The sequence below is a fragment of the Nicotiana tabacum genome, chromosome 13, assembly GCF_000715075.1.
Source record: "Nicotiana tabacum cultivar K326 chromosome 13, ASM71507v2, whole genome shotgun sequence".
In the NCBI taxonomy this organism is placed as follows: Eukaryota; Viridiplantae; Streptophyta; class Magnoliopsida; order Solanales; family Solanaceae; genus Nicotiana; species Nicotiana tabacum.
The window spans coordinates 5,518,880-5,533,259 of record NC_134092.1 but is presented as its reverse complement, the minus strand read 5'-3'; the positions used below and the strand labels follow the sequence as shown (position 1 = coordinate 5,533,259).

Genomic DNA, 14,380 nt, shown 5'->3' with positions numbered 1-14,380 from the left:
AGGCAGTTTAGAGTTGGCCCAGGCCATCTTCAGTTATTGAGATTTGGAGTTTTCACAGCTTGGCCGGTTATTATCGTTGTTTCATGGAGGAATTCTCGTCTATTGCATCACCTATGACTAAATTTACCCAGAAAGGTGCTTCGTTCAGGTGGTCGGATGAGTGTGAAGAGAGCTTTCAGAAGCTCAAAATAGCTTTGACTACAACTCCAGTAGTGGTGTTGCCTACAGGTTTAGAGTCTTATACTGTGTATTGTGATGCGTCGCGTATTGGTCTCGGCGCAATGCTTATGCAAGCCGGTAGAGTGATTGCCTATGCGTCCAGACAGTTAAAGGTACATGAGAAGAATTATCCACTCCATGATCTTGAGTAAGCAGCTATTGTTCATGCCTTGAAAATTTGGCGGTATTATTTATACGGTGTCCATTGTGAGGTTTATACCGATCACCAGAGTCTACAACATCTGTTTAAACAGAAAGATCTTAATTTGCGGCAGCGGAGGTGGTTAGAGTTGCTTAAGGATTATGATATCACCATTCTCTGTCATCCCGGAAAGGCCAATGTGGTGGCCGATGCTTTGAGTTGTAAGGCAGAGATTTTGGGCAACTTAGCATACTTACCGGTAGCAGAGAGGCCTTTAGCCTTGGATGTTTAGGCCTTGGCCAACCAGTTTGTTAGATTGGATGTTTCCGAGCCGAATCGGGTTTTGGCCTGTGTGGTTTCTCGGTCTTCTTTATATGATCGCATCAGAGAGCGCCAGTGTGATGATCCACATCTTCTTGTCCTTAAGGACACAGTTCATCACGGTGACGCCAAAGAAGTCACTATTGGAGATGATGGTGTATTACGGATGCATGGCAGGCTATGTGTGCCTAATGTAGATGGTTTATGTGAGTTGATTCTCTAGGAAGCTCACAGTTCGCGGTACTCCATTCATCCAGGTGCCGCGAAGATGTATCAGGATTTGAGGCAGCACTATTGGTAGAGGCGAATAAAGAAAGATATAGTTGGGTTTGTAGCTCGGTGTTTAAATTGTCAACAGGTGAAATATGAACATCAAAGGCCGGAAGGATTGCTTCAGAGACTTGAAATCCTGGAATGGAAATGGGAGCGTATTACAATGAATTTCGTAGTTGGGCTTCCACGTACTTTGAGAAAGTTTGATGTTGTTTGGGTGATAGTAGTTCGGTTGACCAAATCTGCGCATTTTATTCCAGTTGGTACTAAGTATTCTTCGGAGCAGTTGGCTGGGATTTATATTCGCGAGATTGTTCGCCTAAATAGTGTGCCAGTATCCATCATTTCAGATCGGGGCATGCAGTTTACATCACAGTTTTGGAGAGCAGTGCAACGAGAATTGGGCACCCAGGTTCAGTTGAGTACATCATTTCACCCTCAAACGGATGGACAGTCCGAGCACACTATTCAGATATTATAAGATATGCTACGCGCTTGTGTCATTGATTTGGGGGTTCTTGGGATCAATTTCAGCTATTCGCGGAGTTTGCTTACAATAATAGTTACCAGTTAAGCATTCAGATGGCTCTGTATGAGGCTTTATATGGGAGATGATGTCGGTCTCCGGTGGGTTGGTTTGAGCCAGGTGAGGCTAGTCTATTGGGTACTGACTTGGTTCGGGATGCTTTAGAGAAGGTCAAAGTGATTCAGGAATGGCTTCGCACGACACAGTCTAGATAGAAGAGTTATGCCGACAGAAAGGTTCGTGATGTTAATTATATGGTTGGGGAGAAGGTTCTGCTCAAGATTTCACCCATGAAGGGTGTGTCGAGGTTCGGGAAGAAAGGCAAGTTGAGCCCTCGGTATATTGGTTCTTTTGAGATACTTAAGAAGATTGGAGAGGTAGATTATGAACTTGCTTTGCCACCTAATCTATCAGGTGTTCATCCAGTGTTCCGCGTATCCATGCTATGAAAGTATGTCGGAGATCCATCTCATTTTCTGGATTTTAGTACAGTACAGTTGGACTGTAATTTGACTTATGATGTGGAGCCGGTGACTATTTTAGACCAATAGGTTTAAAAGCTGAGGTCAAAGAACATAGCATCAGTGAAGGTACAGTGGAGAGGCCAGCCAATCGGAGAAGCTACTTCGGAGATTGAATAGGAGATGCAGAGCAAATATCCACATCTTATTTGAGGCTCCAGGTATTATTCTAAACCCGTTCGAGGATGAATGTTTGTTTAAGAGGGGGAGAATGTAACGACCCGGCCGGTCGTTTTGAGTATTATAATCCTGTTTCCCCCATTTACTGCTCAATATATACTTTACAATTATTTTATGACTTACCAGGTTAGTTGGTTCGAGTCCGGAAGGAATTGGAGTGAAACGAGACACCTAGTCTCATAATTGAAAATTTAAGTTAGAAAGGTTGAACGAATGTGGACTTATGTGTAAACGGCCTCGGATTCGAATTCTGATAATTTCAATAGCTCCGTATAGTGATTTTAGACTTAAGAGCGTGTCCGAAAGTTTTTGAAGGTCGGTAGAGGAATTATGCTTGAAATAGCGAAAGTCAAATTTTGAGAAGTTTGACCGGGGGGTTGACTTTTTGATATCGGGGTCGAAATTCGATTCTGAAAATTTGAATACCTCCGTTATGTCATTTGTGAATTGTGTGCAAAATTTGAGGTCAATCGAATGTGATTTGATAGGTTTCGGCGTCATTTGTAGAAATTGAAAGTTTCAAAATTCATTAGGCTTGAATCTATATGTGATTCGTATTTTAGCGTTGTTTGAGGTGATTTGAGGGTTCGACTAAGTTCGTATGATGTTTTAGGACTTGTTGGTCTATTTGGTTGAGGTCCCGAGGGCCTCTGGTGAGTTTCAGATGATTAACGGATCAAAAATTGAACTACAACAGTTGCTGCAATTTCCTTCTGCTGGAAATTCCTTCTGCCAGAAATCGAGCCCAGATTCGAGCCCAAAAATTGAGCCTAGAATCAAGCCACGAACGAGCCCAGGGTCGAGGGCCACGATCGAAGGCAGAGTCGAGGACCATGATCGAGCCCAGGGTCGAGGGCCACGATCGAAGCCAGGGTCGAGGGTCATGATCGAGGGCTAGGATCGAAGGTCAGAAGCGGGGCCCAGGATGGAGGCCCAGGATCGAGGACCACGATCGAAGGCCAAGGTCGAGGCAGGACCGAGGCTGTTTGGGCAGTATTATAAAGCAGGGGACTTCGTCCCATTCCCCATTTTTGACGAATTGGAGCTTGAGGAGAGACGATATTTGATAGATTTTCAAGAAAAACTTGAGGTCAGTCCCTTGTGATCATTTCTACTCCATAATATTGAATTATCATCGAATAATCCGACTAGATTACATGTTTTGAGGTGTAAATCGGAGATTTGAACTTTGAAATTTAGAAATAAGATTTGATGATTTGGAGATCGAGTTGAGGTCGGATTTTGGTAAAATTAGTATGGGTAGACTCGTGGTGGAGTGTGCTTTCGAATTTTATAACTTTTGTCGGGTTCCGAGACGTGGGTCCCACGGGCAATTTTTGAGCTAAATTTCGAATTTTATGAAAAACTTGTATTTTCTTATGGAATTAATTTCAATAAATTTTATTGACTGAAACGAATTATTTATGGCTAGATTCGAGGCGTTTGGAAGCATTTTCACGAGGAAAAGACATTGCAGAATAAGAATTTCCCGACTTGAGGTAAGTAACAGTCAGTGAGCGCGGGTACCTATTGAGTGTGACTGCTGAGGGCTGGGAGCCCAGTAAGTGATTGTTGTCGTGAGAGGTTGTAATTTCTTTTCATTTGTTATTGCACTTAGTTGCTATCTGTCATTATTGTAAAATTTTTTGAAAGATTTTATATCCGGAATACATGAACTTGAACTGTATAGAATTGATTTGACTTAAAATGTTGAATTTGAAAGCATATCTAATCTATGCTGGAATTACTGAAAATGTACTATAATCACTATCTTCAGTTCCTTATTTATTATTGCTACTTGCTGAGTTGGTTGTACTCATATTACACACTGCACTTCGTGTGCAGATCCAGGTGTTCCCGGACATAGCGGGTGTTGATTCTTTCGTACGGTTGACTTTTCGGAGATTTAGAGGTAGCTGTCGTATTTTGCACACCTTGCCTCTCCTTCCCTATCTCTTATTTACTATATTTGGTCTTAGACTATTATAGACCTTATTTTTCAGATTTGTATTCATACTAGATGTTCATGTACTCAGTGACAACAGGCTTTGAGAATATGTTTTACCGAGTATTTGTGGGATTTTTACTTAAGCTAGAATTATGATGTTTTCCGTATTTAAAAGAAATTGTGATTTATTAAGATTGTCGGCTTGCCTAGTATTGAGATAAGCACCATCATGACATGTTAGTATTTTGGGCTGTGACAATAAATTCTCTTGATTTCCCATATTCAACGATAATCTCCCACGATATAATTTAAATTAGTCAGGATCTCAATCAGATAGCGAATATCAGGACAAATTAAAAAATAATGATGGTGTGTGCGATTAAAAATAATAAAGTGTTGTCGCACTTCAATTCATTATGCGTCTACTTTTTCCAATTTACTTTCTGAATGCAAAAAAAGACAAAGTTTGGTGTGCATTTTGGCATGAAGTAAGATATTTTCATGTATATGTTCTGGTGGGTAATATGTTAACCAATGAAAAGTTTAAAAAAAGACCATTTTTTTTTGCAATAATCTCAATCCAAGAGAATAAGACTCATAATCACACACATTTTAATCTAATACGTATATTTGAAACAAAGAACACATAATTCCCATATAAATAGGATGCATAGTTTTACATATAACAATTACAAACTTACAATTGAAAAAAACATTTAAAGTCCAACTTGAGTAAAATTAGGGTTCAAATAAGTTTCTAGCAGTAAATTGTTAATACATTCTAGCAATAAGTCAGCCGTGGACTCCAAGCATAATTGTCATGTCTTAAAAAGATTTATTATATATTATATTATAATAACTATAGGACTTTGACGGGCTGCTTCATAATCCAACCCTCATTATCAATAAATGAGAGGCTTGTTAATTGTTGTAACTCTTGTTGGCTCAATTTGGCTTCCCATGACACTCTTTGCGTTGTGTTTGATCCAATTCCTTTACAATTTTCCTCAGAAAAGGTCAATTGATTCCTACATCATAAACAAGTGAGTACGGTTATGATAACAACTATGGTGTATATGCATTTATCACCAAGGAATATAGTGGAGAATAGTAAATATTTATTCACTCTTAACTATAGATCTTGATTCGAGCGAGAGTAATGTAGTCCCCTTCGATAAGAAGGGAACCTCCCCAGCCCCACTTCCCTCCCCAACAACTCAATAGTGGGCTTTCTATGGCACTTAAAACTTTATACTAAAAAATAAAGTATTGCGATGCACGAAATATCCTGCGTTTCCGTTGGGTTCAGCATAGGATCGTGCGCATTACAAGGGGCGTGTACTTATATATAGGTAGCTTATCAGTGTTATGTTGATGCAAGCATATCGACAGGAAGGGCTAATTATCCCCCCCACCCCACCCCCTAACTCAATAATGGGCTTTCCATGGCACTAATCGAATTAGTGTAACTAAAATTTTTATGCTAAAGGACAGTCCAATGCACGAAACATTCTCCGTATTTTTCCAAGGTTCAGAAAAGAATCGCATTGCAAGGGGGTGTGATGTAGTCAGCTTACCGGTCCTACACTGATGCAAGCACATAACTTATAGGGCATCACATGCATGGAGATAATTTTACCATTGCTCCAAGGCTCCCTTCAACTAAAATGAGAAGAAAATTTTGTAGTATATGAAAAAAGAGAACTTACTCTCGGCCAACAAAAGACCAAGCAGCCAAACCCTGAGGAACGATAATATTTGTCATGGTGATGTTATAAAAAAGAACCCTAGTACCATCAAGGAGTATGGTGAAGAATGGTAAAAGTTTATCTACTCTTAACTAGAGATTTCGATTCGACCAAAGTAATATAGTCCCCTTGGAAAGGTAGGGCAAATCTCTCTTCCCCCCCCCCCCCCAGCCCCACTTCCCTCCCCAACAACTCAATAGTGGGCTTTCTACGGCACTGATTGAATTAGTGTAATTAAAACTTTATACTAAAAAATAAAGTATTGCGATGCACGAAATATCCTGCGTTTCCGTTTGGTTCAGCATAGGATCGTGCGCATTACAAGGGGCGTGTACTTATATATAGGTAGCTTATCAGTGTTATGTTGATGCAAGCATATCGACAGGAAGGGCTAATTATCCCCCCCACCCCACCCCCTAACTCAATAATGGGCTTTCCATGGCACTAATCGAATTAGTGTAACTAAAATTTTTATGCTAAAGGACAGTCCAATGCACGAAACATTCTCCGTATTTTTTCAAGGTTCAGAAAAGAATTGCATTGCAAGGGGGTGTGATGTAGTCAGCTTACCGGTCCTACACTGATGCAAGCACATAACTTATAGGGCATCACATGCATGGAGATAATTTTACCATTGCTCCAAGGCTCCCTTCAACTAAAATGAGAAGAAAATTTTGTAGTATATGAAAAAAGAGAACTTACTCTCGGCCAACAAAAGACCAAGCAGCCAAACCCTGAGGAACGATAATATTTGTCATGGTGATGTTATAAAAAAGAACCCTAGTACCATCAAGGAGTATGGTGAAGAATGGTAAAAGTTTATCTACTCTTAACTAGAGATTTCGATTCGACCAAAGTAATATAGTCCCCTTGGAAAGGTAGGGCAAATCTCTCCCCCCCCCCCCACATACACACACCTTCCCAACTCAATAGTGGGCTTTCTACGACACTAATCGATTTAGTGTAACTAAAATTTTTATACTAAAAAAGACAGTCTGATACATGTAGCATCCCGCATTTCTGATGGATTCAGAAAGGGGTCGCATTGATAAAAATGACTACCCCACTCAATAATGGGCTTTTTACTGCACTAATTTAATTAGTTTAACTAAAATCTTTATACTAACAAAAGAATAGTCCGATGAACGAAGCATCCCACATTTTCGATGGATTCAGAAAAGGGCCGCATCGATAGGAAGGACTAATCCCTCCCCCCCCCCCCACACACACACACACTCCCTGCTTTACACTCAATAATAGGCTTCCTACGACACTAATTGAATTGTGTAACTAAAATCTTTGTGCTAAAAAAATGACGTCCGATGCACGAAGCATCCCGCATTTTCGCAGGGTTGAAGAAAGGGTCACATTGCAAGGGAATGTAATGTAGGCAGCCTACCAGTCCTATCAAGCATCAATGAAAAAATCCGTAACCGATAGGTCACATGGAGATAGCTTTATCAATGTTCCAAAGCTCTCCTTCAACGTATTAATTAATGTGAATCATCTTCCAATGTATATAACTCAAATGAGAAGAAGATATTTGTATAGTATAGGAAAGGAAAGAACTTACTCTCGGCCAACAAAAGACCAAGCAGCCCAACCCTGAGGAACGATAATATTTGACATGGTGGTGTTATAGAAAAGAACCCTAGCATAATCTCTCCATGGTCTTCCCAAGAAAGTTAGTCCTGTTCCAAATACTGCAGAATCTTTAAAAACAAAACCACTTTCATCATTTGGGCTTATTCTTCCTTGTGCTGTAATATACCCTATCAAGCCATCTAAAGCTCCTGCATTTACTGATATTGTACATCTCTGCATATACACAAACAAAAAATTAATACATGATTTATTTCTTTTAAAGAAAAGGACAGTTTCTACCATAATGTAAGTTTTACTTCTTTTAAGAAAATGAAAATGATTACTAATTACTACTTTAATTAGTAACCTTCTTCACACCCACTATCTCTTTTTGTGTGGAAATTGATAGGCTAATGATAATATTAGTTTATATGTACTGACAATGTAATAATTTTTAAGATATCAATTCAATTTAATTGGTTTAGCAAGTTGTTACTGTATTTGTAATGAAGAGTTACATGTTGTTGCAAGAGTTACATGTTGTTGCCGTAGGCGCATATTAGTACATAGAACTTAAACTCTAATAGTGTATAGTCAAATTAAGATAAACTTTACGACAGGAAATCTTAGGGGAGACCCCCCCGCCCCCTCCCAACTAAATAATCACACAACAATGTTGACCTATACAATATGTAATAACAAGTTTGATATGGTAATATGAAAAACAGAATAATAGCTTATTATAACCGATTAAAATAAGTTGAAAAAAAAATGTATATATAACTTTTATTCTAAATAGTAAGAATAAATATTATTTTACCTCATAAATAGATTGACCAGCACCAAAGATGAAATCAACAGCTCCAACAATAGTACAAAGCTTAAAATAATGCCTTCCTTGAACATCCCATAATGTATCTTGCAATCCCAAAAATCCACACCTATAAAATGTGGATTTATCTCCGGATATCATAGCAGCCACTGCTGCTTGCATCGGATAAACATTGCCTTCTGGAGGAAAATTATAAGAATTCTGCATAAAATAAACATAAATTTTATAAAAAAAATAATTAAAATGAAGAAATTGAAGTTTTAAAATTTTTTTTGTCTTACTATAAATGTTATGCTTTTAGCAATTGTATAATCAGCTTCAGAAATGAATGTAGCATCTGTAGCAATTGAATTATGACCATCCCATGTAACGTTTGTTTTTCTTTTTCCTTCTCCTTTGAGATAAATATATGGCTTCTCTCGAGGAATTCTCACTTGTTCCCTGCAATACAAGTGAATGATGATTGAATATTACGACGACAACAACAACTACGCCTATTATATTGGGGTCGGCAAAAAAAAAAAAAGAGCAGCTCAGCATTTCGTATTAACGCATGGTCCTGGGGAAGGGTTGCATCCCCAAGGTTGTGATATAGACAGTCTACCCTAATGCAAGCATTAATGGCTGATTTCACGGCTCGAACAGTGTTCGGGCAGGGCCGCACCTTAAGGGGGTGTGATGTAAGTAATCTACCCTAATACAAACATTAGTGATTGATTTCACGATTCAAACCCGTGAACTGCAGGTCACACGAAGACACTTTGATCATTGCTCCAGGGCTATATGAATATTATTTATCCACGTCACTTTATTTAAGTCTGTCTCAATCCAATATTACATAAACTTTAGTTTTTCTAGTATTAGAAATTGTCCACTTTTCTACTCACATACAAATCTCTAAACGGACTAAAAGAATTTTAGTAACAAACATTAGACGTAAAGTAAACGTATTAATATGACTAAAAGAAATCAAAAGAATAAAATGTTAAGTGAAGTGGGAAGAGAATACCTATATTTTCCAGCTTTTATGTAAATACAGATCCATTTTTGGTTATATAGAGGAACAGAATCAATGGCTGATTGAATAGTTGTGAAATTTCCATGACCAGATGGATCAACATACACTGTTGGTAAATTTACTATTTGTTTTTTCCTATGAAAAAGTCTGTGAAATCTTGCATTTCCTTGTTCAACAAAACACATGAAGTAAAGAAAAAGAATTATGAAGAAAAACCATTGAAAAGAAGCCATTTTTAGAAGAAAAAAATGAAGAAGTTTTAGTATGAATAAAAGATGAAGAACAAGTAAAACCCCTACTTGGATTCAACTCTATATAAGGAGTTAAAATTAAAATGGAAATAATGAGTCTAAGTAAAGAAAAATTTTCAACGGGGAAATCATTCAAATGATTTGCAAAATCTGCTCTAATATGTTAAGTAATTTTCTTGAAGAGTTAAACTTGATTTTCTTAAGTAATATTTTTAACTTTTCTTAGAAAAAATTATTTCTTGAGGAAGATTTTGTAAATTTTTAATTTCCATTGATTGATCCTCCGAATGATTTTTGTAATTGAGATTGGAGTCTAACATGGAAAGTGAATGGTGGGGAGGATAGCAAATATGGAAAATAAATTATTTTCTAACAAAAAGCTGGAAAATGAATTTTATAAAATGTAAAAAAAGAATAAAGCGTGTGTGGTTTAAATTAAAAACCAACTTAAAGGCATAGAATCTGCAATTATTTAGAAAGTATGAACGTGAACAATGGTAGTATCTAATCAAGGGAAGTCGCTTTGATTTGATTTTGCTCATGAGATGAGCCATCACTATGATAATTTATTATTTGGTTTCTATGTCCAGTATCAGCTTTGAGGTCCGATTAATCCGAATTTGCATCGTAAAGCCCCACTTCGAGGGTAAACTACTCCTATTAAAGGCCACTTCATATTCAGAGTTCGAACGTAAGATCTCTCGGTAAGGATCGAGGAGTGGTTATCACTCCATTATAACCTTTGCTGATAAACTATCACATTGATAAATTAATACTACATGGCTTTTAAAGAAATTTTCCCTAAATTCTGTACGTGATGTATTACACGTCAAAGAAATTGGATACATTTTGTTTGGTCAACAAACGAAAAAAATGGCACAGTAAAGGGTAGTCCTGCATATTTATCTTTCTTTTAGTTATAAACAATTTAAATCTTCTAACTGTTGCATTAAATAAAAAATTCCGCCAGTCTGTTATAAAGTGATAGTGCTATTGATTTGAGTTTGCACCATTCCATTTGCTTCTTTTGAGAATGAAATTGAGAAAAAAAATCCTCTCAGTAATATTGACCATATAATACTAACATCTCAAATAACTCTTACGTTATATATAACGTACTATTTATTCCTATTAAAGTTTCTTTTTAAAATGTTATTTTGTGCTGGGGCATATAAGAAAATCAAATTTTAGTTTATGTTGAAGTTATTTATCCCAATAGACACAATGGTAATATCGTCTGCAACAACATACTCAGTATTATCCCATGTTGTGGGGTCTGAAGAGGGTAGTATATACACAAACCTTACCCCTACCTTCTAAAGATATACAGACTGTTTTTAATAGATCCTCGGCTCAAGAAAACATAAACACCACATTAGTGAAAATATAGAATCAAAAAGCCATATAAAAGCAACAAAACTAACCTACTACCAACAGAAAGCAAGACTGCATAGTCTGGAAATTGAAGTTTAAAAAGTGAATATGGCACGGAGAATTACTATAACAAAAGGCAAGACAGAGTAATATAGTTCGTGGATTGGACACTTAAATACATAAAATAATATAGACAACCAATCCAAGAGAATTTTAGAGGTTAAAACTTGCTGTTTTAATTGAAAAAATTATGGATGCTGAAACTGGCCAGCCTAAGCAGCAAATTAAGGTTAGTATCACTAACTGAGGCTTTCTTCACAGCACCAATAAGATGCAAACTAGCAAGGATTAGAAAACAAAGTTTTACCAATAAAACCATGAGGGAATTGTAACTTCAAAAAGACAGTTAAAACAATTTAAGTCTGCTCAAATATTGCTAGAAGCAAAATACTAAACCATGCGGTACAACTTTTAAAAAAACAGATAAGCTGAAATCTCAATCTCCAGCAAAATTTCACTTCAAGATAACTAAGTTTGCACTCTAATACTTGATAGGTTCAATAACAGCAAGTTGGGGACCGAGTTTCTCCTCAGCAGCTTTCTCAGCCTTAACCCTAAGTTTAGCCAACTGCTTTCTCCTCTCATATGCTACCTGGGCTCTCTCCTTTCTCTTGTTCTCAAGTTCCTGTAGTAATCATGTTTGCAAGAGAGAAGTAAGCAACTACTCCAGGAACATGGTAATGAATACGGAAACACAGATAACCAACGAAATGAAACCATATTTTCATTAGTAATGCAACTATGTAAACAAGGGCATAAAGTTGATTTAGCAATGTGAAACCTACAACCATCTAAAATTCAAAATAACACGCAGATAGAAGAGTCAAACTTCTGAAAATAGTGACTGCACATTCAAAGGAGGCACAATGACAAGTGTATGGTTTTCATATCTTATAAAAGTGCAAGACAACTTGACATGCTTCTATACTCTCATTATTTAAATAATCAAGGTAGGTCAAATAGAAAGTATAAAGCAAGAAACTTACCTTAATAGTGTCATAATGGTTCCATCCAACCTCTGATGAAAGCTTGCCCAAGAGACAGTATTTATGTCCAGCTTGGAGCCTCAATACCCTATTTACAAAAGAGGGCAAACACTTCAGTGTTAACAGCGAGATTGATATTAAAACAAAGTAAGCATCTGCACAGCCTTGCAACTCACTTGAGAGCATCAGGAATGACCATTCTCTTGATTTTGTCATATGGTGGTGGAACACCTTCATAAACCTTCAAGCGGGCAAGTGCAGCAGCTCCACGCTTAGTCTTGTGGGGAATCATCCTAAAGAAAAATACATAGATCTGATCAGACACAACATAGAGCAGAATTTACACTATCCATTAACAAAGTGCAAAGTTTACCCTAACCATCCAACAAATCAACAAGCAAAACAACAGTTAAGTGTAACAAATAATCAGTGAATCATTAGGACAAATCCAATTTGCAAATTGTACAAATTCTTCATTGACATGCATATCAGATGAAAGGGCTTATATAGCAAGTTTTAAACTACAATCCTAGTAGACTCACAAGTGTTAAAATGGCCATGGAGTGGGCATTATAAGAAACACATTGTTTGTTATAAGTATGAAGTCCTTCGCAAACTAACATCAGATACTCCAATTTATTCTTATACATGCACCAGCTAAATTCTAAAAAATCAGTAAAATAGTCTTGGAAGTAGACGTTATACCAAGCACACTAAGCACTATAAATATGAAGTATTTGGCAAACTACTCAAATTTAATTGTTACACAGAAACCAGCTAAAAAATAGTAAAATACAGCCCACCAAAAATCTACTAAGTTATATCTACCAGTTAAGCATCAAGCCACCAACGATAAATAGTTCATACATCAAACTATAGCAAATCCAAGAACAAAATTTAAGTATTTCAATCTACTAATAGTAATTAATCTCCAACTACTGAAATATTCAGCCTTTTTTACTTTATTTTTATTAATCATCCCTCCATTAAAAAAAAAAGACTGTATATCCCGAACATTCAATCTACCAGAAAAAATGTAATCGGACTATTCATTCCCTAGTTTTTCAATTTTCATTTCATGAACTGTGTATACATGTATGATAACTAAGTACAAGAGAATAACACAGTAAATCTACAAATAACGAATGCACACCTACACACACACACACAGAGTTACAAATACTCATACACACACACAGAGTTACAACTAAATCTACAAAATCAAAAAATAATTCTATCTTAAGCAAAACAACTACTTCAAAACAATCATCAATTAAAACCCAAAGCAAAAATTTTTTTAAAAAAAACTAACCCACGAATGGTACGCCAGAGGATCTTAGAAGGAGCACGAAAGTGAATAGGACCATGAGAAGGCTTAGTATTCATCCTCTTACGAAGAAACCTCAAATACTTCATTTTCTGTCTCACAAGTCCGCCCGATAAACAAATTTCTTCGCACCTAACAACCACAACTCTCTGTCCATTCAACAATTCCTTAGCCAAAATCGAAGCTAATCTGCCCAACATATGGTGGCGAGCGTCAATCACCACCCTCCTTGCGGAGATCCCTGAACCTGACACCATTTTTTTGCTCTCTTTTCTTGCTAAACAGCTGACGGAATAAAAATGGGAAAAGGCTAGGGTTTTTGAAGACGAAGTGATTAGGGTTTCATTATATGGAGGTGAGCTAATGGGTACATGTTTTGGGCTTTTTTTGTATTTGGTCCAGTAGAGCCCGGCTAGTAATGAGGTTTTTGCACACATTAACCAAAATAGCCGCCTGCCCAACAACTTAAATTAAAAATAGTCGGTGGAGGTATAATATATACATAATTTATATTAAATGTGTATGATTGTATATAATTAATATATAATCTATGTATATGGCTAGAAAAATAAACAATAAATATGGCCGGCTATTTATATAAAGATCCCTTATTTTATGCCACTGTTTAAATTAAGTCATCAATTAGATCTGTGAGCAAAATTTATCTGCAAAAATAAAAATTCACTCGACTAATATTAATGATAAAATTTATCTCATTGGACAAATAGGGTTAGAATTGAAAGAGTAATCTAAAAAAAGGTCATACAGTGCAAATAAATTGCTAAGAAATTAAGGGTCGGAGTTTTTGGAGTCATGAAACATGAATTAATGATTATGTCCATTTTTGTACATGATTATTTTTTTTTAGTTTGGTTGACGGACTCCAATCGACCTAAAAATTGGTACATCAATCAAGGCCTTGTAAGCAATACTCACCATGACTATCATCATTTTAAGCGTTTTGGGGTCATGAATATTATGCACGACCACATGAAATATGAATTAATGATTATGTTCATTTTTTGTGTGTTTATATACATGGTAATTTTTCTAATATTGGTTAATGGGCT

The 14,380-nt window shown here is 36.6% G+C and overlaps 2 protein-coding genes across 2 annotated transcripts; both read right to left on the bottom strand.

Annotated features, from left to right (window-relative positions):
• Nucleotides 1-4,989: 4,989 nt before the first annotated feature.
• On the bottom strand, nucleotides 4,990-9,545 carry LOC107824146 (putative pectinesterase 29). The gene is made up of 5 exons (XM_016650883.2): nucleotides 9,304-9,545; nucleotides 8,576-8,735; nucleotides 8,283-8,495; nucleotides 7,452-7,696; nucleotides 4,990-5,158 (listed from the first exon to the last, which is right to left on the bottom strand). The coding sequence occupies exons 1-5, from the start codon at nucleotides 9,543-9,545 to the stop codon at nucleotides 4,990-4,992; spliced, it is 1,029 nt and encodes a 342-aa protein (XP_016506369.2).
• Nucleotides 9,546-11,298: 1,753 nt separating this feature from the next.
• On the bottom strand, nucleotides 11,299-13,728 carry LOC107824149 (large ribosomal subunit protein uL13w). The gene is made up of 4 exons (XM_016650886.2): nucleotides 13,296-13,728; nucleotides 12,160-12,276; nucleotides 11,984-12,071; nucleotides 11,299-11,622 (listed from the first exon to the last, which is right to left on the bottom strand). The coding sequence occupies exons 1-4, from the start codon at nucleotides 13,565-13,567 to the stop codon at nucleotides 11,479-11,481; spliced, it is 621 nt and encodes a 206-aa protein (XP_016506372.1). The 5' UTR covers nucleotides 13,568-13,728; the 3' UTR covers nucleotides 11,299-11,478.
• Between the last annotated feature and the right edge of the window lie 652 nt (nucleotides 13,729-14,380).